The sequence below is a fragment of the Medicago sativa genome, chromosome 4 (assembly GCF_051527215.1).
Source record: "Medicago sativa cultivar Bolivia chromosome 4, Bolivia_mono, whole genome shotgun sequence".
NCBI classification, from domain to species: domain Eukaryota; kingdom Viridiplantae; phylum Streptophyta; class Magnoliopsida; order Fabales; family Fabaceae; genus Medicago; species Medicago sativa.
In genome coordinates, this window is record NC_140752.1 from 81,756,508 (window position 1) to 81,781,566 (window position 25,059).

Genomic DNA, 25,059 nt, shown 5'->3' on the forward strand with positions numbered 1-25,059 from the left:
TTCAATCACTACTTTTGGTCCCTATTTTTAATTTAATTTTTGTATTTTTTAATGAAATTGTGCAGAAATGTATAAAATATTCTAAAAAAATTTCCTAAAAAAAATTAGAATTTTTTAACAAAACATAAATTAAATATGAATTTTTAACCTTAAAACATATAAAAATTCATATTAAATTCATGTTTTGTTAAAAAATTCTGAATTTTTTTTGGAGTAATTCTTATAATATTTTGAATTTTTCTGGAAAATTTTATTAAATAATACGAATTCTACATATGAGTTTACTTTAAAAGAGGGACCAAAAGTGAAGATTGAAAACTTTATAGGGACTAAAAGTTGAAGGAAAATTTTAGAGGGACTAAAACGAAAAGTTGACATATTTATAGGGACCAAAAACATATTTAATCCTTTTATTTATGTACCAGAATTGCCACTAATCAGTGCTTCTTTTTTTAATGGGTTAAATATGTTTTTGGTCCCTATAAAATTGCGACCTTCTAAGTTTAGTCCTTACTTAATTTTAATAGCTTTTTTAATCCATACAAAAAAAAAATACTTATAATTTTAGTCCCTGCTAAAATAAATTTTGTTTAATTATCATTAAACTCTTAAATTTTTTAACAATTCTTTTTATACAAGTTTAGAACACTATGAAAGGTTCATTTACTAAAATCTATAATTTTTTAACATGAAATAAATTAAATATGAATTTTTTAAAACGACAAAAGTTTAAGATATAAGTAACAAAAATATGGACGTAGAAATCAAATTTTTGCGATATTTTTTTCGGATGACATTTTAATAACGTTCTTAACACGCCTGTACAAAATTGTTGAAAAACTTAAGAGTTTAAGCATAAATTAAACAAATTTGGATTGAGTAAGGACTAATATTGAGTGCATAAATTTTTTGTAGAGATTAAAAATACTATTAAAATTAAGTAAGGACTAAACTTACAAGGTCGCAATTTTGTAGGGACCAAAAACATAATTAACCCTTTTTTAATTCTCGGTTTTTTTCTTTGTTTTGGTTTTTTTTGAACAAATAAAAATGGAATATATTGCTCAAACGAACAGTGATTCACCCGCACAAGGTGTGCTAAAAGTGATGAACCACGTAAAATCTGTTACAAGAAAATGGCACCACAAACCAAAGGATGCCTCCACCAAAAATAAAACAACATTACAAGACACCCATACATAACAATGGATGCCTCCACCAGTCATGGAAACTAAAAGCAATAGGAACAACATTTGTAGAAAGCCAAAGAAAAGAATTACGCTTTACTCTTTCAAAGATGTTGTGAGGATCGATTACCGCATTTGTAAAAACACAATTGTTCCTCTCTTTCCATATTGCCCAAGAAGAAGCTAGCCAAATAATTTTGAAGAAAACAAATGAAGATCTCGGCATACCCGCCAAATGAGTGAATTGGAAGAAATGGTCCGTAATTGAACCAGGACATACATAATAAATCCCAAGTCAGTTACATATCAACGCCCAGACTCTCCCAAAAACATTACAAACACCGAACAAGTGATCCACCGTCTCAATAAAGCCACACCCACTGACACACAAGTTATTGTCAGAATGAAGTACCAGTCTACGAACCAGATTAGATCTAGTTGGAATTCTGTCTTGGAGTAATCGCCAGGCAAAAATTGAAACTTTAGAAGGAATCAACTTATGCCACACATTGTTAACTGCTACATCATGTAATGGTTCATCAGCTGATGTGAGGAAACTATAAGTCCCATGAACGGAATAACCATGTATAGGATCTAGCATCCACCTCCAAGAGTCCGATCTATTAACCTGCAAAATTATGTTATTCAACAAAACAACACACTCCCTCAGACTCTCCTACTCCCACGCTAGTAAACGCCTCCTTCATCTCCACGCATTATCTCCTTCCTCCCACCCCAAAGACTCCATATCCTCCACCGAATATTCCTTATGAATTGATAACTCATAAAGACGGCTGAATTGAATTTTTAAAGGAATTTCACCCAACCAGTTATTAGTCCAAAAGAAAGTATCCCTACCATTACCTACCACCCGCCTAACATTGTCTTCAAACCAATTTCTCTATACCATAAACCCTCCTTATCTCCCAACATCCTCCAACACCACTTTCCTAACAACGCAATATTAAATTCCCTTAACCTCCTAACCCCCAAACCTCCATGATCCACAGGTAAACAAATAGAATCCCATTTAACCCATGCTATTTTTTTAGAAACCTCACAACCCCCCCAAATTTTTTTTTAAAAATAGATTCAAGAGAAGAAATGATACCTGCAGGAGCCTTGAAAAAGGAAAGAAAGTAAACCGGAAGAGAGGACAGGACAGATTTCAGGAGAACCAGGCGACCGCCAAAAGATAAAAACTAATTGTTCCAGACTGACAAACGAGCAATAATACGATCAACAACCGGTTTCCAAAAGCTGAGCTTTCTACTATCACCACCAATTACATTGTCAGTTTTTTTTAATCACAAAAAAAAAAAACATTGTGAGTTTTTTTGGTAGTTTTAATTGCGATTTAAGTTGTTTATTGTTTTCTTTTTTTTGGGTAATATAAGGTTGTCTATGTTTTGAGATTAATCTTGATATCCTAACATCAACAATACATCATCCTTAGGTAAAAAAGTAAATAAATAAAATATATATCATCCTCAGGATGCATTTTTTAGGTAAATATTTTTTTTTTAGGTAAATATTTTTGCAGGGGTATAGAAATCTAAATATTATTATTTTTTTGACAAAAATCTAATATTATATATATATATATATATATATATATATAATTCATCTTTTAAATAAATAAGGTGAATAAGTCGAGTGTTCAACTTGTCAAAAAAAAAGAAGTTGAGTGTTCAAAGTTTAAAATCTGATCAAAAGATGATAAATATGATTTTGAAGCGCAAAAAACAGAAGAAAAAAAATTATGTTTAATTCATCCCTTGTTGCAAAATTATTAGCTTTGCAAAAGAAATTCATATAATGTCCTAAACATGACTACAAAATAATTAATTTTTTTGAAGGATACACACGAGTTGACTTAAAAGTTGAGACCAAAAGTGTTGATTGAAAACATATGAAGGACCTTAGTTTGAAAAAAAAAACATTAGAGGGATTAAAAACAAAATATGATATATTTATAGGGATAAATTTTTTATTTAATCCAAAGAATAAGAACTATATTGTTAGGGACATAGTTAATTTACAATGTTGGCATTATTAAGTTAAACACTCTAGATTCAAAAACAGGATCTCACAGTTATGTGTGTTAGTTTTCTTTGGTGTTTGTCATTTTGTGTAGTAAAAAACCCAAAAAAATGGATAGATAAAATTTAATTAAGTTTAAGTAACACTATAGTTTTTTTTTTTTTTTTTACAAAAGGAAATCTATAGTTTCTTTCATGAAAATCATGTAAAATTTCCAGCCTAGAAATGACATTGTTTTTTTAGGGGGTTAATTATGTTTTTGGTCCCTACGAAATTGCGACCTTGTAAATTTAGTCCTTACTTAATTTTAATAGCATTTTTAATCCCTACAAAAAAAAATTTACTTATAATTTTAGTCCCTGCTAAAATAAATTTTGTTTAATTATCCTTAAACTCTTAAATTTTTTAACGATTCTTTTTATACAAGTTTAGAATACTATGAAAGGTTCATTTACTAAAATCTATAATTTTTTAACATGAAATAAATTAAATATGAATTTTTTAAAACGACAAAAGTTTAAGATATAAGTAACAAAAATATGGACGTAGAAATCAAATTTTTGCGATATTTTTTTCGGAGGACCTTTTAATAACGTTCTTAACACGCCTGTAAAAAATTGTTGAAAAACTTAAGAGTTTAAGCATAAATTAAACAAATTTGGATTGAGTAAGGACTAATATTGAGTGCAGAAATTTTTTGTAGGGATTAAAAATGCTATTAAAATTAAGTAAGGACTAAACTTACAAGGTCGCAATTTTGTAGGGACCAAAAACATAATTAACCCTTTTTTAGGGAACATATAGTTACTCATCTATAGATAAATACCTGTTTTTTTATCTGTGGACTTCACAGTGACACTATTTCTTAACCACATCATCTTAGAACTTGTGTACACATTTGAACTCTAAATACTCACAACTTCGATTAAATATCAAATTTTATGCAATCATGCCATGGAGAGTAATATAGACACATATATCAATTCATCAATATTGATGAGATTCCATATAAATACACAGAAAATTCACTTGGACATCCAATCTCAAGCATCATGGTTGGAAGAATATGCTTTCTGAGAACATTACTTGCGCCTTTTCTGCTTGTTCTTTGAGGCATCCCAGTTTTGCGAAAATCTTGTGAGCCCTTCTCTAAATACTCCTAGATTTAAGCCATTGTTAACCAAAATACTTGTAACTCCCAAATTTGAAACCTGTTATTGGCACAACAAATCATGTTACATGATATGACAAATTGATAATCACTCCTCCAAACAAATAAGAGAATTTGAGAACTTAATTAATTAAAAAACAAAATAAAATGATATACCGGTTTCATGTTATTGTTATCATCGTCGAAAAAGAGCATAGAGTTGTAGGGGACACCGGTCTTTGAATGAATTTTCTGAAAATGTTCTGTTTTGTGTGTCGAGCTGTAAAATATTTCCTAAACAATAAAAAAGAGAAATTAAATTTGGGTCTAACAAGAACGTGCCGTAAAATAAATATACATATAAATAAGCGCAATAAAAAAGCGGACAGAAGTGTTCGTCTTTCCACTGAGGAACAAACAAACCTGGGCGACAAACATTGAGGTGATTTTGAGTTTGTCAAGATACGTTGTTGCTATGTGTGGAGTTGGTGATTTGGAAGCAATGGCAGCATCAATTCCTTCATCTTTGAGTGCACTCAAGATGCCTCTGGAATGTGGAAACAAAGAAGGTGTGTCGTGCTTGGAGCGGCACTCACTGAAATTTGAGATTCATTTTGTGTAGTAAAATAAGAAAGAATATTTAGTGAGTACTCTAGAAAATAGGAAAGATGAAAAGATGTATCATGTACAAATTTACCAGTAGAAAGGCCAAAGAGTATAATCTAAATCGAACACTACGAGCCTTGGTAGTACTTGAAACATTCCTATCATTTGCACTGCCTCAGCCTTCACCTTCTCCACCTCCTCCATCTCTTCTTTCTCTCAAAGTGGATGATGGATCGATGGTCCTTATTATTTGTTGGGATGTACCAAAACCAATTATATAAGCGAACGGTTGTAAGAAGACGAATGTGTGGAGGGTATTATTAAGAAGAATATACATTCAATTTAGTCCATAAAGGCATAAACTATTACCCTCTCAATTAAAAGGTTTATAAGCCATACTTCCATCCATCAATTTAGTCCCTCGATAGGCATCAAATTGATGGATCTGAGTGATTGTTTATAAACTAAATTGATTTTTGTTCTATCAAGATCAAGAAGTCCACAAATCCTAACTCAACAGACAAAATTATCAAAAAGTTTATGTTAAATATTGTGATTGAAGTTTGAACTCTGATTCTTTCACTTGTGTAAGTGAGTTTTTAGCGATTATCGTCATTTTATCTATTTAAAAAAATTAAGAATAAGAAGACGAACATCCACTTAAATTATGCCAAAAATTCATAATTCATTTTAGGGTTAATAGTGCTTTACTCCCCCTGTAATATAGGTCATCTTCGGGTTCGTCCCCTGTAATTTTTTTTTTTGGATTCGGTCCTTTTAAAAAAAAATTGTTTCAAAATACCCCCTATGCTATCTGACTGTACAAAATCGATGATATTGCAGAGGTAAACCGAAATTTGCACAAATTATCAGGGATGTAAACCAAAATTTGCTCAAATTACAGGAGGCAAAATTTGTCATTGAGGTCCAGAAAAACAAAAAAAAAATTACAAGGACGAAAACCAGAAAAAAATTTACAAGGTGGAAAACCGAAAATGGTCTATATTACATGGGGTAAAGCACTATTAACCCTTCATTTTATAATTTTTAAATTACAAATTTCACAAAAAAATGGTCAAATTTTCACAAAAATTTAAGTTTGTGCAAATCTTAGTGACTTGACTATGTTTATCCAATTTTTTTTCTAGAAAAAAAAAAATTATCCAATAGCTTTTGAGAGGATATTTATCCAATAGTTGAAGAGATGTTTTTGACAGACATTTTTCAATATCCTCTTAAAAGATGTTCTACATGAAGGAAAATCAAACAATAACGCACCAAGACGATAAACGTAAATACATAATAACGTCATACTCATACGCCAAAAACGAAAGAAAAATTAGATTATTTAGTTTTAATTACTTTTTTTTGGTAGTGATTTAGTTTTAATTACTTGAAGCTACTAATGTGATGTTTTAGTTTTTATTTTTTTCCACCTCTAAAATAATCTTTTTTTTTTTTTTGACGTAAACAAGATTTCATTAAGCAACCAAATCGGCTGCAATAGAAGAAGCAATACAAGGAGGACATTCCTCAATCCAAACGGTATCTGAGGAACTTAAAGCAAATTTAGCTAAAAAGTGAGCCGCCGTATTAGCACTACGTTTAACATGACTCAATGAAAAAGAATTAAAACGGGAACTAAGACGATTACAATCAGCAAGAACCATACCAAAGTAAGATTGATTATTTGAGAGGTTGTGAAAACCACGAACCACATTTAGGGAGTCGCCTTCAAACATCACTTGGAAAAATCCCATATCTAGGGCAAACTGAATTGCTAACCTTACACCCAATGCCTCGCCAATATCAGGATCCGGAAGTGCTTCAACAGACCATGTAGCTGCTGCTGCAACATTTCCATCTGAATCTCTAACAACAACACCAATACCCCACATATTGTTAATCGGACCAGCAACGTCAACATTAACTTATTTTTTAGTTAATGAAAAAAATATCATAGGTTTACAAATGTGATATTTTTTTTAATCGGCATCTTCTACGCACATACACTAATTCATAGGTCGGATAGAACTACAATGATTGACAAAATTCTTTCAATAGATTTAATATCGTTGCATTCCCAAAATTGCATTGGAACTCATTGTTAAACCGAAATCTTCCTATATTTTATTAATGAATTAATTAAAATGATTATTTTGGTGAATCAATGACTTAATTTGAAGTAATTCCCTTCTTCTTCTTTTTTTTAAGAAAAGTAATTCCCTTTGTTTTGCATCATTAATTGATTCATTAATTAATAATATCCTGATCCAATTATGAAATTAATATTTGATATTTTTACTGACATGACATTATTGGAAAAAGTATAGACAATCGACTTTTCTTTTGTTGACAAATAGTCAATCGATTGTCCTCGTGAACTTAACTCAGTTGGTTGGGACAAATGCATAAAATATGCAAGGTTCGAGCTTCAAACCCTGACCACTACCAAAATAAATAGTCATTCAATTGTCCCCGTGAGCTTAACTCAGTTGGTAGGGACAATGCATAATATATGTAAGGTCCGTGGTTCAAACCCAGCCACTACCAAAACAAATAGTCAATCAACTGTCCTCGTGAGCTTAGCTCAGTTGGTAGGGACAATGCATAATATATGCAAGGTCGGGGTTCAAACCCCAACCACCACAAAAAATAGTCAATCGACTTAATTAATGAGAACTTTACTCATCAAAAGAATTAGAGAGATTAATTCAAAAAAATAAAAATTAGAGAGATTATTTTAAAAAAAAATTAGAGAGATTCTTTCAAAAAAAAATAGAGAGATCTTTTTTATATATCTTTTTTATATATAAAAAATAAAAATTAGAGAGATTATTTCAAAAAATATTAGAGAGATTCTTTCAAAAAAAATTAGAGAGATCTTTTTTATATATAAAAATAAAATAAAAATATTTTTCCTAGGTCTTCTTATTTATTATGCTCCTTTTCTTCCGTCTCCTAGGGTTTCTATTTCTTCTCTAGCACTGTGCCGCGCTCAAGGTTGTTCTATTTGCCAATTACACCTCTTTTGATTCGACCACAGAAGAACGAGTTTCCTCACAACAACAATGAGTTCCATCGGCGAATCAACCACCAACCAAGAAAACTTTTCCCTCGGCGTCGCCAAACAACTCTTCTCCTTGGAAAAATCGGACAACAACATTGTGTTTTCCCCGTTGTCGCTCCAAGTTGTTCTCAGCATCATCGCTGCTGGCTCCGAGGGTCCCACACAACAACAACTTCTCGACTTCCTCCGCTCTAAATCCATCGATCATCTCAACTTATTCGCTTCTCAGCTCGTTTCCATCATCCTCAAAGACGCTGCTCCTGCGGGCGGACCTCGCCTTTCTGCAGCCAATGGTGTGTGGATTGAACAATCACTTTCTCTTCAACCTTCCTTCAAAGAAGTTGTGTCTTCTAACTATAAGGCCACTTTGGCTTCAGTTGATTTTCTGAACAAGGTTTGTTATACCGGCTTTTTTTTTATAATTATTATTCATTCATTTTTTTAATTATGTTTGATGGGTAAGCAAACTGCTTTTCATTTTTTGTTAATAAACTAATTAATTATTGCTCAAAAAAAAAATAAACTAATTAATTAATGAATTAACCTTCACAAACAATTAGTTTTATTTTATTTGTTTCATAACCTAAACTAGAGCAAATGTTATTTATTTAGTGAACCTTAAAGCATGAAGTGTGTGATTCCTGGAAATGCTGAATCATTCATGTACTTTCAATCAAATGCTTTAGATTGTTGGCTAGTTGAATGATTTTTATGATATGATACACCAAAGCTTCTATAGACCAAGTGGCCTAAAGATAGTTAACCTTTCAATCAAGGTTATAATAATTTTTTCTATCTTCATTTTATGTATTATATAAATGACTGAGTACAAGGAGTACAAAAATGAAATGAACCAACCCAAAGAAACAACAAAAAGATAAATAACTATTAAAATTTACTTTTTTTGGTTTGGTTTTCGAAAAATGATATGAAATCTAAATCAAAAAATATTCTGGGTTTTTTGTTGCAATTTTCAATTTTTTTTGAATCAGTTTGAAGTTTTATTTTAGATCGGTTTGAATTTGAACACAACTAATAGTAATTCCCACAAAATACTCACGAAGTACACATCTAGTATCGACGGTAAGCCAATGTCTAAAAAGATTTTGGCTATGGACCCTATCTTGAAGCAACCACTAAGAAAAGACAATGAACTTAAAGGGAGTTCAACTATTCCAAACCTTTGTTAGAAGTTGGACATCCTCTTATGCACATGATCCTTCCAGTGCAAAAAGAACTAAGTATGTCGAAGAAACCAGATATAACTCCATTTGTATCATGCTTCAACGACAAAAAAACCCTTCGCTCAAGAAATATAAATACCGTCCCAAATTGAAAACAAGTCATTCACCAACTACAATCCCCAAACAAACAAATCTCTCCCCAAACAAACAAGTAAACCAAAGAAACCATTTGTGTCATGCTTCCATGATCAAAAACCCCTCCGCTTGGGAAATATAAATACCTTTCAAAATCGAAAGCAAGTTTTCTGCCAACTCTAGCTCCCAAACAAACAAAGCTCTCCTCCAAGTAAAATTTTCACACCCACTCGCTCTCCACCTAATTAAGTTCCTATATTACTAACCAAAATCCCTAATTGATCCGAGACATAAAAGAGCCTTGGGAAACGAACCGTCAAGGGAACCTCACCACCCATGGCCAGGCACGGATGCACATATAGTAGATTGGGGGCAATTGCCCCCACTATTTTTTCTATGTTATTTGTTAAATCTTTGGTGTTTTAGCTATTGTCCCCTCTTAAAATAATAGATTGGCCCCATCAAATAAAAATTTATAATATATAACAACAACAACAACAGCAGCAACAACCAAGCCTTATCCCACTACGTGGGGTCGGCTACATGGATCAAATGACGCCATAGTGTTCTATCAAAAACCATATTTGGATCCAACTCATTGACCTCTAAATCTTTTCGAATGGTTTCTCTAATGGTTTTCTTAGGTCTTCCTCTATCTCTTTTAACCTGACTCTCCTCCATTTGATCTACTCTTCTTACAACGGCATCTACGGGTCTTCTCTCTACATGTCCAAACCATCTAAGCCTATTTTCTACCAACTTTTCTATCTTATTACATAAAGGGAAGATATTAGCACCCTATGCATTTCTTTTTTTCTTTTTTTCTAATTTCTTCTTCATGGATTTTTATTTTCTCTAACATATAAAGAAAAGTAAATAATAATTTTAATTTGTAGATGTTAATGAGTCTTTAATTTTCCCAATATATAACAGTATAGCGTTTATAATGTCAAATATTTTGCTCAATGATAATAATGTTATTATTTTATCACTTTGCATTGCTAAAATTTTTGTATAAATATTTATCATATAAAATCTTGTCCCCGCAAGTCATAATTTCTGGATTCATCACTACCTACGGGTCACTCCATAAGGAAGTAAAAAAGAAAACAGTTTATATTGAGCACAAAGTAGGATCTTAGCATTCTAACGGTTACAATATATTAAAAGGTATGAATTGCTTGGTATTCTGATCGTACAACTTCATGGCTTTAGTCATTACCAATTTTAAATTGATTGAAGCAATTCCATGTATTTGACCAAATTTTATGTTATTCAAATGCATCAGCCTAGACATGTTACTCTTTCCTTCATGTATAGCATCAATAAAAGAGAGTGTAGCAAGTTCTGCAATTCTATGGTTGTTCAAAAGATTGAATAGTAGGCCTTTTCAAGTATTAACTTCAGTATTAGACTAAAATTTTAGAGAAGCAAATATCAACTTCTATGAAAAACAATTAACTAATACAACTTTAATTTCCTCTCCTCATGGTATACCATTTGCGTTGGTCTGTTGGTGTTGACTTGGGACCTTGGATTGTGTTCCTCTCAAGGTCTCAAGTTCGATTCTCCCCGGTGTCATTTTCAGTGGGTTAGTCCATATAGAGTTTTGCTCTAGCTTTAAATTAGGCCCCGCAAGTGGACCCTGGGATACCCCTTGGGTTAATCGGTCCTTGGACTAGATACCGAGTATTCTAAAACAAATACTAACAAATAGTTAAGTTATTGGGTTAATACATTTTTACCCCCCTGTAATATAGGCGAGTTCCGGTTTTCCCCTCTGTAAAAAAGATTCTTTCGATTCCAACCCTGAAATATGAAGATTCCGTCGAAAACACCCCTGGTCAAATCTGGCACACGCCAGGTGCTGATGTGGCGCGCCACGTCATCTTTTTTGATGACGTGGCACGCTGACTGTATAATTATTTTTATTTTTTATTTTTTTAATAAGGACACGTGGCATTTCCTATTTTTTAATAAAAAAAATATTTTTTAATAAAAAAAATATTTTTTTAATAATTAAAAAAATATTTTTTTTAAGTTTTTTTTTAAATTTTTTTTTAAAAAAGTAAAAAAAACGAAAAAAATTCTTAACAAATAAAAAAAATGAAAAAAAATTCTGGAAAAAAATAAAAAAATACCGAATTTTTTTTAAAAAAATTGGAAAAATTAATAAAAATGAAAACAAAAATCTGGAAAATTTTAAAAATAAAAAGTAAAATCTGGAAAAATTTAAAAAATGAAAACATTATGGAAAAAATTAATAAATTTTGAAAAATTCATATTTCCAGATTTTTTCAATACCGGAAAAATGAAAAAAAAATAATATTTTTTTTTCGGAAAGTACTTGTCATTCAACCGTATAACATGATTTATATACCGGTGTCAATCAATATACATTGTATCCTGTTATTCGGACATGGTTTTTATAAATATGAATAATCTTCAAATTTTTGAAAATGACCAATCTTGAAATTTTTGAAAAAAGATTAATCATATTCACAAAAACTAAATTTTCGAAAAAAAAAAGATAAAAAAAAAATATGGTATTTGAGTCAAACATAATTCATATTTTTTTCGAAAAACATACAAACTGCTCAAAACATTTTTTATGTTAGTGTCTACTAGTTTCAATGGTATTTGAGTCAAACATAATTTATATTTGTTTTACTATTTGAACTTCTACTATTTAAATATTTTTTTCGAAAATTCATATTTTTTTATCTTTTTTTTTTGAAAATTTAGTTTTTGTAAATATGATTAATCTTTTTTCAAAAATTTCAAGATTCATCATTTTCAAAAATTTGAAGATTAATCATATTTATAAAAATCATGTCCGAATAACAAGATACAATGTATATTGATTGACACCGGTATATAAATCATGTTATACGGTTGAATGACAAGTACTTTCCGAAAAAAAATATGATTTTTTTTTCATTTTTCCGGTATTGAAAAAATCTGGAAATATGAATTTTTCAAAATTTATTAATTTTTTCCATAATGTTTTCATTTTTTTAATTTTTCCAGATTTTACTTTTTATTTTTAAAATTTTTCAGATTTTTGTTTTCATTTTTATTAATTTTTCCAATTTTTTTAAAAAATTTTCGGTATTTTTTACAGAATTTTTTTTCATTTTTTTTATTTGTTAAGAATTTTTTTCGTTTTTTTTTTAAAAAATTTTTAAAAAAACTTAAAAAAAATATTTTTTTAATTATTAAAAAAATATTTTTTTTATTAAAAAATAGGAAATGCACGTGTCCTTATTAAAAAAATAAAAAATAAAAATAATTATACAGTCAGCGTACCACGTCATAAAAAAAGATGACGTGGCGCGCCACATCAGCACCTGGCGTGTGTCAGATTTGACCAGGGGTGTTTTCGACGGAATCTTCATATTTCAGGGTTGGAATCGAAAGAATCTTTTTTACAGGGGGAAAACCGGAACTCGCCTATATTACAGGGGGTAAAAATGTATTAACCCTAAGTTATTTCTACTGAAATACTTGTGAAAAGAATTCAACTAATCTAATTGCATAACTGATTTTTAAATTTGATATGGTTTAAAGGCAGATGAAGTGACTAAAGAAGTGAATTTATGGGCTATAAAAGAGACAAATGGACTTATTGAAGAAATTCTTCCTCCAAGGTCAGTCGACAACTTAACCAGACTCATCTTTACAAATGCATTGTACTTTAAAGGAGCATGGAATGAGAAGTTTTATGATTCAATGACGAAATACTATGATTTTCACCTTCTGAATGGTAGCTCAATCAAAGTTCCCTTCATGAGAAGCTACAAGAAGCATTTTATTAGTGCTTTCGATGATTTTAAAGTTCTAGGTCTTCCTTATGAGCAAGGAGAAGATGAGCGTCAATTCTCTATGTACATTTTTCTTCCAAATGCAAAAGATGGTTTGACAGCTTTGGTTGAAAAGGTAGCTTCTGAATCCGAGTTACTACACCACAAGCTTCCTTTCACAAAAGTGGAAGTAGGTGACTTTAGAATTCCAAAATTCAAATTTTCATTTGGGGTTGAAACTTCTCAAATGTTAAAGGAGTTAGGAGTGATTTTACCTTTCTCTCCTGGGGGTTTGACAAATATGGTGGAGTCTCTCATGGATCAAAACCTCTACGTTTCTAACATATTTCACAAGTCTTTCATTGAAGTAAATGAGGAAGGAACTGAAGCTGCCGCGATCACGGCTTGTTTTACGCACATGCAACCCATGGGTATGCCTGTACCAATTACTCCAATAAACTTTGTAGCAGACCATCCTTTCTTATTTCTAATTAGAGAAAATTTGAGTGGAACAATCCTCTTTGTTGGACAAATGTTGAATCCTCTTGCTGATAGATTTTAACTTCTCATACCGGAATCATTCAATCACTCATAGATACCGAGGGGAACTTTTTCATTAATAGGAATGGATTGTTTACGAAGATAATTTACTGCTTTTGATATGATCGGAGTGTGGGTTGAGTAGCTGAAGATTGTCCTAGTGATTGTTATTATTTTGAGACTAATTTAAGTTTTGATAGAATTTTAATTGAGTTTATTTTTCATTATTATTGAGATCATAAATTATTAACAAACAAAATATTCTACCATGTTATCATGGTTAAACTATCTGAATTTTGTTTTATAACTACAAATAATTTTTTTAGTGATAAAACATTAATACGGTACAAAAATAGGCACGGATCCACTCATGTGGTATTGGGGCAGTTGCCTCCGCTAATGTTATGTTATCTGTGTTGAAATATTTGGTATTATAATTATTGTCCCTTAAAATAATATATTGCTCCCATGAATTGGAAATTTATACTATAAGAAGAGTTTCTCTCATAAATTTTACATAATCAAAGGTGCAAATGCATTTGAAATGAAATTTTGAATTATTTTTTCTTATACATATAGAGTTTTTGATAGTGTTTATATAAAGAAAACTACCTCTTTCAACATTTTTGGGGTTGAATTTTTCTTTCCAAAAATACCTTCAATTTTAAATACAAATAACACAAGTAACAAATATATAAGAATAAATTTAAATATTAAAACAAATGTAACAAACACGATATGAATATATATTTTTTGTTTTTTCCTTTACCACTTAAAAAGTGTAACAAAGATGAGTATATTTATACTTATTTTTTCATCATTCCAATTATACCCTTAAACAATTTTTTCTATAATAAAATTGTTGTGGGTGTCATTAAAAAAAGAATTTAGTTTATATTTTTTTGTTATATTGTATTATTATTATTATTATTATTATTATTATTATTATTATTATTATTATTATTATTATTATTATTATTATTATTATTATTATTATTGTCGGTGTGGTTGAAATAGATAATCATGGTTAGTTTGATTTTTTATAACTTGAAACCTACAAACATTTATATTTTTTTTTAGTTTTAATCAAAATCAAAATTTCATGAAAAAAACACCGTCCATAATTTTCAACGTTAGCGCAACAAAAAAGCGGAAAGATGGGCACGTGAGTGCCCGTCTTTTCGCTAGTATATATAAAGACACATAAAGAACAATTTTAATTTGTAGAAGTTAAGGAATCTTTCATTTTTCTAAATATAACAATGTAGTGTTTATATCTCAAGTATTTTCCTAAAAAAAAAAAACTCAAGTATTAATTTTTTTTGAAGGGAATCTCAAGTATTTTTTTTCAATAACAATGATGTTATTATTTTATCATTTTCACACTGCTAAAAAATTTGTATAAATATTTATTATATAAAACATTTCCTCCACAAGTAAATTTTTTTGGTTTCATCGCTGATATGACACTATTTGCTGTTATTAGACATTAATTTTTATCCATATTTACAAATATACAAAGTAAATAAGGTAAAAAAGAAGAAGAAAAAACATTTACAAGTAATATGACGCTTAACCCTAAAAAATTAATATGATATTTTAGTACTTAAAACCGTAAAAACGTAAAAGACTAATTCGGTATTTTTGTCAAACTTAAAGGATTAAAATAAGTATTTTGCCAAAATTATACTAATAAACATGTAAATTAATGTAAATTCTTTGATGGTTTGAAGTTTAATGGGATATCAGTACTTTGTAGACAAAACTCATTTAAAATTTAATTTTATTCTAAAATAAACTATTATAAAAATGTGATATATCATTGAATAATTGAACGATAAATACATACTCTTATCAAACTCAAGTCAATGGTACCATTTTGTTTACCATAAATTAATCTCACTAAAAATCAAGTCAATGGTACCATTTTGTTTACCATAAATTAATCTCACTAAAAATCAATACATATAAATTAATCTCAATAAGAAAACCAGAAATATTTACACTCAATGGATTTTTTATTACAGAAAATGTAAATATTAACGATTTCCATAAACTAAAATAGTTAATTTAAAAGTTTACCCGACCCAATCTGAGCGGTTGGAAGTAGAATGGGTTGACCCGAATAAACAGTAGCATCAAAAGCGATACAAATCAAGTATACTTGCATTTCTGAAGGCTATGGTCCGCTTCCTCTCTCCGTTTCCGGCCACCGGTTGTCACAAATCCTCTTTTCAACAACACAGATAGGTAACATTCTTTCACTTCTTTAGTTTCCCCAACTGGGTTTCTGTTTCACCACTTATAACTTTATTAGAACATTATATAGCTATATCTAATTAAAACCTCACCACCTATAAATTAGTTGTTATATTAGTTTTTTTTCTCATTCGTCCGAGTTTGAATCCAGGACCTATACTAATCAAATAGTTTGAAATTTTACTCGTGTTGATTTTTAGTTTAGTGAATGGTCCATTCGGTTAAACTCTGCTGCATTTAGCTATTGAATACTTCGAACTTATGCAGATTAGGAGCCTGAGAACGCTATAAACAATTGTACAACTGGTTCACAGTTACTGTTCATAATACATGGCCTGTCAAATGGGATCTATGAATCTGCCGTCGAAATTATCAATTACAGAGAATGAAGGTTCCAAAAGATCATTTATCCACAGCAGTTGTTGTGAGCCACGTTTTAGTGCATTAACTCCAAATGTTGCCATGAAGCCTTTGCCTTTTTTACAAAGCCGGTAATTGAATTTTAACATTTTCTTTTTTCCCTTAGTCAAAACTCAAGGCAACTTTTTGTTATATGATAATTTTATGTGTTATATATCCTTTTATCGATAAGAATTGATTGCTTGAGCTGTAGATGGTAAAACTAGAAGCTCTGTTAAAAGAGTTGGTCAAATGAAGGATAAGTTTAATAATTAGAAGTAGATGAATATTAGGAAAGAACTACGAGCAGTTAAAAGGATTTAGAATTGAAACGCCTCTGAGGAATTGGTTTTTGACATAACACTGTGACCTTATTTGGTTTATGTAGCTCACATCACCTAGTGGAAAAAACATTGGTTGTTATTGTATAAACTATTTTTTTAGTAGAAACTTTCTTATCAAGTTACAAAAATGGATATTATGCATTCTTCCCACTACAGTATAATATATTTTTGTCGCTCGACCTAAAGCTTATATGTTTTCCTTTTATATCCCACAAAAGACTTTTCTGTTATATGATGATAACTACTAGAAACAAGGATGTCACAAGTCCAATTAATTGGATTTTTTGGTTGGTTCTTTTCTTACCCTACTACTGAGGGGGAAAATTGTATTTTCCATACCATATCCATGCAATGAGTGCAGATCCTCTCCATTTCCACTACAAATGGAGATCTCAATTTCTTTTCTTAAAAATCAGACACGTGGCCAAACGAAGATGAACGGTTCAGATATATTTTTAAAAATCCATCTCTGTTTCACATTTTTTACTACCCGTCTCAAAACTCCACCGCCCCACTTTGTTGTGCCGTTCATCACCGACCACGCCTCGTTCTTCCGTCACAACACCGTCTTGGCTCGTCACAGTTGATTCAGTGGCTAAGACTTGATTTATTACAAAACAATCAAATAATTTATAGTATTAATTTATTTTTTTGAAAGAAAAAACTTTGAGAATAATCTGCACCCACAGCGGTGGATGTATGAGGTAATGACAACTACTTTGGTCTCCTTCCCTTGTCTTTCTTGAAAAACATGGCAGGTTTAACAATGAAGGACTTTGACGAGGAAACATATAAGGAGGCAGACTTTGACGACGCGGCAGACATAGTGCTTTCTTGGCAAGACAGCAGGAACCGGCGAGACAGCAGGAACCTGAATCGTTTTCACTTTTAAGCTCTTTTATAAAATAAAATAAAATTAAAAATAATAATAATAACTGAATCTCAACCCTTCAATTGTTTTAAAGCCACATGTCTGATTTTTAAGAAAAGAAATTGAGATCTCCATTTCTAGTGGAAATGGAGAGGATCTGCACTCCCATGCAATACCAATAGTATTAATGTTCAACACTACTTTGGTTCAGTTTCCAGAGAGGAAGAGCTGGGTGGACAGTAGCTTTGGCGTTGAACACAGATGGATTGTCTGGTAACGGTGAGCAACAAAGCCTAAATGATTCTGGTTCCAGTTTAGGAGGCACTCGATTGGGGAGGATACTTAGTGCAGGTGGCAGACAACTTCTAGATAAGCTGAATTCAGCTAGAAAGAACTTCCCTATGAAAGTATTCCTGCTACTTTTAGGTTTCTACACGGCAAATGCACTAGCCACAATCCTTGGTCAAACCGGTGATTGGGATGTTCTGGTCGCTGGTGTTGTGGTGGCTGCAATTGAGGGTATTGGTATGCTAATATATAAAAAGCCACCTACAACGAGGACCGGGAGGTTGCAGTCTTTTCTTGTGATGGTGAACTACTGGAAAGCAGGCATATGTTTGGGCCTATTTGTAGACGCTTTCAAGCTAGGCAGCTAAGGACCAGAAACATGTCTCTCTTACTCTCTTCAATTTATTAGTCTTCCAGAAAACCATGGTATTCCATTAGTGCTAAGTTGCTTTTCTTCTAATGCTACCTTAGTTCTATTAGTAATGGTGCACATGTAATTGTTATATATGAATACCATTGTTTAATGAGGCATTGTGCCCACTGCGCCGCTGCACGTGCTTCTGTGAAGTAGAAACTGTTGTATTCTTGACTCAATTTGAATTCATTCGGTTGTGCGTTGAATGCACTTCTGTGAAGTAGAAACTGTTGTATTCTTGATTCAACCTGAATTCTATTTGGTGTACTCCTCTGTCCCAAATTATTATAAGAAAAAACAAACTCATTTTCTTTGTCCCAAATTATAAGCAAAAAGACCAAGTTTTATCATATTTAATTATGTTATTTCAAAAAATCATCTTTTCCAAATAGAAATTAAATGCAAATTAAATTCATTTTGCTCTCCCTTTCATTTTCTCTATAACTAATAACCAATAAAAATTGTTTTTACATCTTTCTATGAAACTTATTACAAGGATAACACAAGAAACTATACTACAAACTACTATGTTTTAGTTTTTTCAATAAGTGTGAATTGATTTTTTTGCTTATAATTTGGGGCGGATGAAGTACTGTACTTTTGACTCAATTAATTTTTTAGATAACGCAATCTAATTCTTTTTGACTTAATTAAAGAAAAAGGGATATGAAAAAAAAGTTTTTTAAACTAATATTTATTCAAAAATGGAAAATATAAAGGTAAATTTATCTTCTTTTAAAAAAAAAATTAAATGTTGATAAAGTCACTAATGTTATATCAGTGAGTCAAAAAGAAAAAGACTAATTTTAGTATTTTTATGGCACTCTCATAAAAAATGTGTTTTTTGGTACAATATTATTGTCTTTTGAATATAAACATACTAGCATCTATGGTTCTCTATTAATATCAGATGAAAAAAAATGGTCCTTAAAAATAGTAAAGACGTGTAAAAGCAATGCAAGAGAAGTTATTTTGAGGAGAGGAGCGTTAGTCTCGTTAGTTTGGCGCTAAAGACGTGCTCAGCTTCAAATCTCTCTCACACAAACTAAAACATAATAAACACAACCCTTCCTTATTCCTCTCATCACTCACTCTTCAAATTATATCTATCTCTCTGCATTTCATTTCATTCTCTCTTGCTTATTATTCTTTGAATCTCAATCTACCATGGATGAAGAGTATGATGTAATTGTCCTCGGCACTGGCCTCAAGGAATGCATCCTTAGTGGTCTTCTCTCTGTTGATGGCCTCAAAGTAATTCATTCATCTCATTCTCTCACACTCTTCATAATTTATTTGATTCTGTCTTTTTATCTTATACAATTATGTACTCAAATGTATTATAGATTGTCATATAAGTAATCTTAATATCGATAGTGATCAAATGTAACTACATGTCTGGCATCGTATCTGTGTTAGAGAACCATAGGTGTCAGACACCGAACACACCTTCAATTTGAAGTTTTTTTTTTTTTTTCCTTTTCTAAAGAGATGACATTAGATGGCTGTAGTTGACAAAAGCAAAAGAAAAATGAGAAGCTTAGAAGAAAACTAAAATTTAGTTTTTGTTATAAATTAATTTATGTTGTTGCCTTTGACAATTCTTGGTAAATCAGGTGCTGCACATGGATCAAAATGACTACTATGGAGGGGCTTCCACATCTCTTAATCTTACACAGGTCACTCTCTTCTTATGCAGATTTTCAATAGAAGCACGTAAAGTATGTATGTTTTGTTTCATGGTAGTTCTCTTTTCATATCAAAGTTCATTTTCTGTTGTATAGCTATTTAAGCGATTTAGGGGAGATGACAAGCCGCCAGAGGAATTGGGCTCTAGCCGAGAATACAATGTTGACATGATACCGAAGGTAACTTTTTTCATATTTCACGACCTTTAGATCAGCAGAAAATTTGATGTCAGAGTTTGTATTGTTTCTTTAATTTGCTGATAAAGCATTGAAACATTAATATTTATCGGTTCTTGCTTGTATGTTAGTATTGTAGACAAGGTTCTGTTTCTTTCTATTTGAGCATACAACTATTTTGTAAAACAATTTCTAATGTGAAAAACTATGCAATTTGCTAAGGTTCTCGTTCATACGTTATGTAGCTTTTAATTATGCTTTTTTCTTGGATTCTCCATAATTTGGACTATATTTTTTTCTTATATGTTTTTCATTTCCATTTATTTACGGCGAATCCAATTTTCCATCTGTTTTATGGTAGTTTATGATGGCCAATGGAGCTTTGGTTCGTGTGCTCATCCACACCGATGTTACAAAGTATCTGAACTTTAAAGCTGTAGATGGAAGCTTTGTGTATAACAAGGGAAAGGTATGTAGTGTACCATATTTTTTACTTTCTTTTGAGTTCATAATTACAAACTTTTCTAATTACAAACTTTACATTCCATGAAACCTCTTGCATATTGAGGAAAACCTTGTGACATGATATCTTTCTTTGTTCATTTTCAGATTTACAAAGTTCCAGCAACAGATGTTGAGGCACTGAAGTCACCTTTAATGGGTCTGTTTGAGAAGCGCCGGGCTCGGAAGTTCTTCATTTATGTCCAAGATTATGAAGCAAACGATCCCAAGTCTCACGAAGGACTTGATTTGAACCAAGTTACAGCAAGACAACTGATTTCGTATGTATCTGCTTCCTTTCTTTTTCTTTTTCTTCGTCTTATTTCTCGATTTTACATCCCTTTAATCTAACTTCAATTTATTATCTTTAAAAATAATACTTTCCTCACTTGATATGAGCATAAGCACAATGCAAATCACAATAAATGAAAAATAATATTACCACATTAGATTTTTATTTCAGAAACTATAACATTTTGACAGTTTAGTTTACCATCATTAAAGCATTATGAAGATGATTTTTATTTTACATCTCCAGTGATTCAGTGAACTATTTTTCCAGTTAGTAAGTCGCATATGATCTACAAAACCAGAAGTCATTCTAACCCAATTCAATACTTTGTTTCAATCTACTTTTGTACATTCTTAATGATTTTTCCAAATGCAGCAAATATGGATTGGAAGATGATACAGTTGACTTTATTGGTCATGCCTTAGCACTTCATCTTGATGACAGTTACTTGGATAAGCCAGCTAAGGATTTTGTGGACAGAGTTAAGGTACTGATTCGCAAATTATCTTTATATGCTTTTGTAGAGTGATATGGTTTGAAGGATGCTTGCAGTGGCTTATCATATACCGTATTCGACCTCAAACATAAGTACTAATATATGAAAAATTCTGTAGAGATGGATAGATGACATCATACAATCACTAATCCTGATTTTTCTTTTCTACATCATGCATCCAAAAGCTTTACTAAAAACTGTGAAGGATATACACAATTGTTTCATGAAAGTATAATGATTCATATTCCTTAATGACTCAAAGATCCTAGAAGTTATATGGCTTTTATTTTTTAGTCTTTATTAATAATGCATGAAAAAGGATATAGTTACCAACCTACCACGGCAGGATGTGTCAAACATTTTATATGTCAAAACATGCAGTACATTTTATATTCTTATCAACTAAACATAGAAGCATGTCCTAAAAGGCCACAATAAAGTATTACGGTTTTGTGCCAGAAGCTAAATCCTTAATACAAAGTAAGATATACACCTTTGATAAGGGAAAACTAGACAATAATCTAAAGTTTTTTACCATCTATTAGAATTTAGCATCAATAGAGTTTCTTTTGATACCACTATCATTATGCTTGTTTTGAAATCATGACCATATAGTCATTTGGCATATGTTGTTTTCTCAGATAAATTTATAAGGATGTAATGCTGTTTGCTTTGTATAGACTTATGCAGAATCCCTTGCACGTTTTCAAGGAGGTTCACCTTACATATATCCACTATATGGACTGGGAGAGTTGCCTCAGGTTTTCCATATCTATATTTCCTTTTAAATTTAATATAATTGTGAAACTAACTTCGATACTTTTGATTACTGGAAGGCATTTGCTCGGTTGAGTGCTGTGTATGGTGGAACTTACATGCTGAATAAACCAGAATGCAAGGTAAGTTTGTGATGATACTTATTATATTCAGAAAAACCAGTTGAATTACTTTAAGCTGTGTTAGGAAGCTTGTATATTGTATCAAAATAATTAAATTGAATTTACTGTTTCAATTTTATGTATGTGTGTATGGTACACTTACTCTCCTTTTCTATGTATTTCTCCTCACATTTTAGTATTCTTGTACATAGGTAGAGTTTGACGCTGATGGGAAAGCCATCGGTGTGACTTCAGATGGAGAAACAGCGAAATGCAAGAAAGTCGTGTGTGATCCATCATATCTGCCTGACAAGGTATATCTGCTAGATTTCTAAGGGTTATCAGTTGCTCGTTTAAATACTTTTATTTAATTATTGGAAATGTTAGTTTGCAACTTTGCATGAATGTCTAAACATGACTATGTGCAATCTTTACCTCACTATTTAATCAATCCAACAGGTTCAAAACGTTGGAAAAGTTGCGCGTGCTATATGCATTATGAGCCATCCTATTCCAGACACTAACGACTCTCACTCGGCACAAGTCATTCTGCCACAGAAGCAACTTGGTCGTAAATCAGACATGTAAGTTTGCTTTCAACGTCTAATCTGCTTTCATATTCTTAATTCCACACAAGCTAATCGGTTTGTGATTTCCATGGTTATTGCAGGTACCTTTTCTGCTGCTCTTATGCTCACAATGTAGCTCCCAAAGGAAAATATATTGCTTTTGTTACCACAGAAGCTGAGACTGACCAACCTCAGGTGGAATTGAAGCCTGGAATCGATCTCCTTGGACCAGTCGATGAGATCTTCTATGACATCTATGACAGATTTGAACCCACCAATGATCATGCTACTGATGGTTGTTTCATCTCCACAGTAAGTACTAAGAAGAAATTGTTTACCTAATTTTTCTCTTTGAATATTGTGCTAACCTAAAATTAAATCCTTGCAGAGCTATGATCCCACAACACACTTTGAAACCACAGTGAAAGATGTGGTTCAGATGTACAGTAAGATCACTGGAAAGGTATGTAGCTGTACTCATTATGTCTAGTTGAAACACTTTCAAATATACTTTGGTTTAGAAAATGATATAGACTTCTAAACCAAGACTAGTGTTTCATTGTTTTTTAATCCCTTTGTGAATATTATCTTTTATTTTCATATGGATTTATTTTTGTTTTATTTTTTCAGGCGCTTGATCTTTCTGTTGACCTGAGTGCTGCAATTGCTGCAGCTGAAGAATAAGATTTCTTGCAATTTCTCAAGTATTAGAAAGAAAGCAAATCACCTTCATTTTTGTTCCATTTGTCCGTGGTTAGATGAATTAATAGGAAGATAAAACAATATATTCGTTGTTCCTTTTGTTTAATTGGTTTTTTTTTCTTCCATAAGTGATTGCATTAGTTTGTAGTTTTGCAATACACAAATTGTTTTTAATTAAAATAATATGTTTAAGTTACTATTTAATAAATACATACTTTAGAGAGTAAAGAGAAATACATATCGTATAGTGTGGTGTATATAATACTCTCACACACACAAACTAACATATATTATACATGTATGTTTGGTTTAAATATGAATTTAGTCCTATTTGAATCCACATAAATTTTCTTGTTTGGATTCAACCCTTACAAATGCAAAAAACTTTTGATTTTAGTCCATGAAGTCAATTTATTAGCCCATATGAAGTGATTTTTACTGAGGCACGTATGACATTAGAGACTAAAGACAACAATTTTTAAATTTATACAGATCGAATGCAAACAATTTTTTTCCTTTTGTAAACAATTTATACAGACCGAATGTTTGGTTTAAATATGAACTAGTTTAGAGACCCGGCGTTGCCCGGGTTAGATATTAAATAGTAAGTTTTATAAGTTTGTGTGCACGAATACACATGTAAGTATATTAGATTGAATTTATTTAAATTTACAATTATAATAATATCTTAAAAATATATATAAATGATGAGATGAATGTCCAATGCAAGAATAAAAAGTGTAACAAAATCAATAATGAATTAGTCCAAGTGGTAAGAGTGTTGGGTCCCTTTAAACTTGTGGTCATGGGTTTGTTTCGTGGCCCATGCGTATGAGAGAAAAAAATCGATTGAAAGGGAATAAAATTGGTGTTTGACAAACCTGAAAAAGGAAAAATGTTAGATGAAAAGAAGGTTTGGGGTTTCTGCTTGTGCTCAAAATATGTAAATATGTGATTAACAAAAATTTATTTATTTATAATTAACATTCACATTAGAATATGCTACTAAAAGATAACATAATAACAAATCGAACCTTTTTTTTATCAAAAATAAAAACTAATCGAACCCTTTTTTTCCTCAAACATAAAAACTAATTGAACGATACAGTGCTAAAAGATTAGTAATAACTAATTGAAGTTTCTTTTCCTAAAAACAAATAAACAAATTGAAGTATTTTAATCATAAAATAAGATCATACATGTAAACTTTGTTGAAAGTATTATGTGTAGTTTGTTGAGATATTTCTGCTACATAAAATATTAGAAATTAAAAAAAATTTAAAGAAAATATTGAGTGGATAAGATCAAAATGTTGTTGAGATATTTATGTTAAATAAAATATTGGTTTTTTAAAAATAGAAAAAATAATAAAAATATTGAGAATGAATGTGGAAGTGACACGTGACATAAAAAAAACCTTACTTTATATATATACTACTAGTTTAGAGACCCGGCGTTGCCC

The 25,059-nt window shown here is 31.0% G+C and overlaps 5 protein-coding genes across 5 annotated transcripts; 3 read left to right on the plus strand and 2 right to left on the minus strand.

Moving 5' to 3' along the window:
• Window positions 1-4,127: 4,127 nt before the first annotated feature.
• LOC146932628 (uncharacterized) lies at window positions 4,128-5,234 on the minus strand. The gene is made up of 4 exons (XM_085704366.1): window positions 5,078-5,234; window positions 4,804-4,975; window positions 4,558-4,674; window positions 4,128-4,441 (listed from the first exon to the last, which is right to left on the minus strand). The coding sequence occupies exons 1-4, from the start codon at window positions 5,188-5,190 to the stop codon at window positions 4,313-4,315; spliced, it is 531 nt and encodes a 176-aa protein (XP_085560492.1). The 5' UTR covers window positions 5,191-5,234; the 3' UTR covers window positions 4,128-4,312.
• Window positions 5,235-6,467: 1,233 nt separating this feature from the next.
• LOC146932629 (uncharacterized) lies at window positions 6,468-6,884 on the minus strand. Its single transcript, XM_085707777.1, has one exon. The coding sequence runs from the start codon at window positions 6,882-6,884 to the stop codon at window positions 6,468-6,470; it is 417 nt and encodes a 138-aa protein (XP_085563903.1).
• Window positions 6,885-7,968: 1,084 nt separating this feature from the next.
• LOC146932630 (serpin-ZX-like) lies at window positions 7,969-13,831 on the plus strand. The gene is made up of 2 exons (XM_085704362.1): window positions 7,969-8,450; window positions 12,946-13,831. Exons 1-2 carry the CDS (start codon window positions 8,058-8,060, stop codon window positions 13,738-13,740), a joined length of 1,188 nt encoding a protein of 395 aa, XP_085560488.1. The 5' UTR covers window positions 7,969-8,057; the 3' UTR covers window positions 13,741-13,831.
• A 2,055-nt stretch (window positions 13,832-15,886) lies between these two features.
• Window positions 15,887-18,521, plus strand: NPQ7 (antigen receptor-like protein (DUF565)). Its single transcript, XM_085704364.1, has 3 exons — window positions 15,887-15,968; window positions 16,245-16,468; window positions 17,803-18,521. The coding sequence occupies exons 2-3, from the start codon at window positions 16,308-16,310 to the stop codon at window positions 18,245-18,247; spliced, it is 606 nt and encodes a 201-aa protein (XP_085560490.1). The 5' UTR covers window positions 15,887-15,968; window positions 16,245-16,307; the 3' UTR covers window positions 18,248-18,521.
• Window positions 18,522-19,193: 672 nt separating this feature from the next.
• Window positions 19,194-23,831, plus strand: LOC146932632 (guanosine nucleotide diphosphate dissociation inhibitor At5g09550). The gene is made up of 13 exons (XM_085704361.1): window positions 19,194-19,548; window positions 19,911-19,973; window positions 20,079-20,162; window positions 20,521-20,628; window positions 20,769-20,941; window positions 21,328-21,439; window positions 22,129-22,209; window positions 22,285-22,347; window positions 22,539-22,640; window positions 22,786-22,910; window positions 22,997-23,207; window positions 23,284-23,358; window positions 23,526-23,831. The coding sequence occupies exons 1-13, from the start codon at window positions 19,462-19,464 to the stop codon at window positions 23,577-23,579; spliced, it is 1,338 nt and encodes a 445-aa protein (XP_085560487.1). The 5' UTR covers window positions 19,194-19,461; the 3' UTR covers window positions 23,580-23,831.
• The last annotated feature ends 1,228 nt before the right edge of the window (window positions 23,832-25,059 follow it).

Coding starts and splice junctions, on each gene's coding strand:
- LOC146932629 (XM_085707777.1), bottom strand. CDS start 6,884: ATGTGGGGTATTGGTGTTGTTGTTAGAGATTCAGATGGAAATGTTGCA.
- NPQ7 (XM_085704364.1), top strand. CDS start 16,308: ATGGCCTGTCAAATGGGATCTATGAATCTGCCGTCGAAATTATCAATT. Junction 16,469..17,802: donor TTGCCTTTTTTACAAAGCCG/GTAATTGAATTT, acceptor ACTTTGGTTCAG/TTTCCAGAGAGGAAGAGCTG.
- LOC146932630 (XM_085704362.1), top strand. CDS start 8,058: ATGAGTTCCATCGGCGAATCAACCACCAACCAAGAAAACTTTTCCCTC. Junction 8,451..12,945: donor CAGTTGATTTTCTGAACAAG/GTTTGTTATACC, acceptor TATGGTTTAAAG/GCAGATGAAGTGACTAAAGA.
- LOC146932632 (XM_085704361.1), top strand. CDS start 19,462: ATGGATGAAGAGTATGATGTAATTGTCCTCGGCACTGGCCTCAAGGAA. Junction 20,629..20,768: donor TTGTGTATAACAAGGGAAAG/GTATGTAGTGTA, acceptor GTTCATTTTCAG/ATTTACAAAGTTCCAGCAAC. Junction 23,208..23,283: donor ATGGTTGTTTCATCTCCACA/GTAAGTACTAAG, acceptor AAATCCTTGCAG/AGCTATGATCCCACAACACA.
- LOC146932628 (XM_085704366.1), bottom strand. CDS start 5,190: ATGGAGGAGGTGGAGAAGGTGAAGGCTGAGGCAGTGCAAATGATAGGA. Junction 4,675..4,803: donor CCTCAATGTTTGTCGCCCAG/GTTTGTTTGTTC, acceptor TTTATTGTTTAG/GAAATATTTTACAGCTCGAC. Junction 4,442..4,557: donor ATAACAATAACATGAAACCG/GTATATCATTTT, acceptor TGCCAATAACAG/GTTTCAAATTTGGGAGTTAC.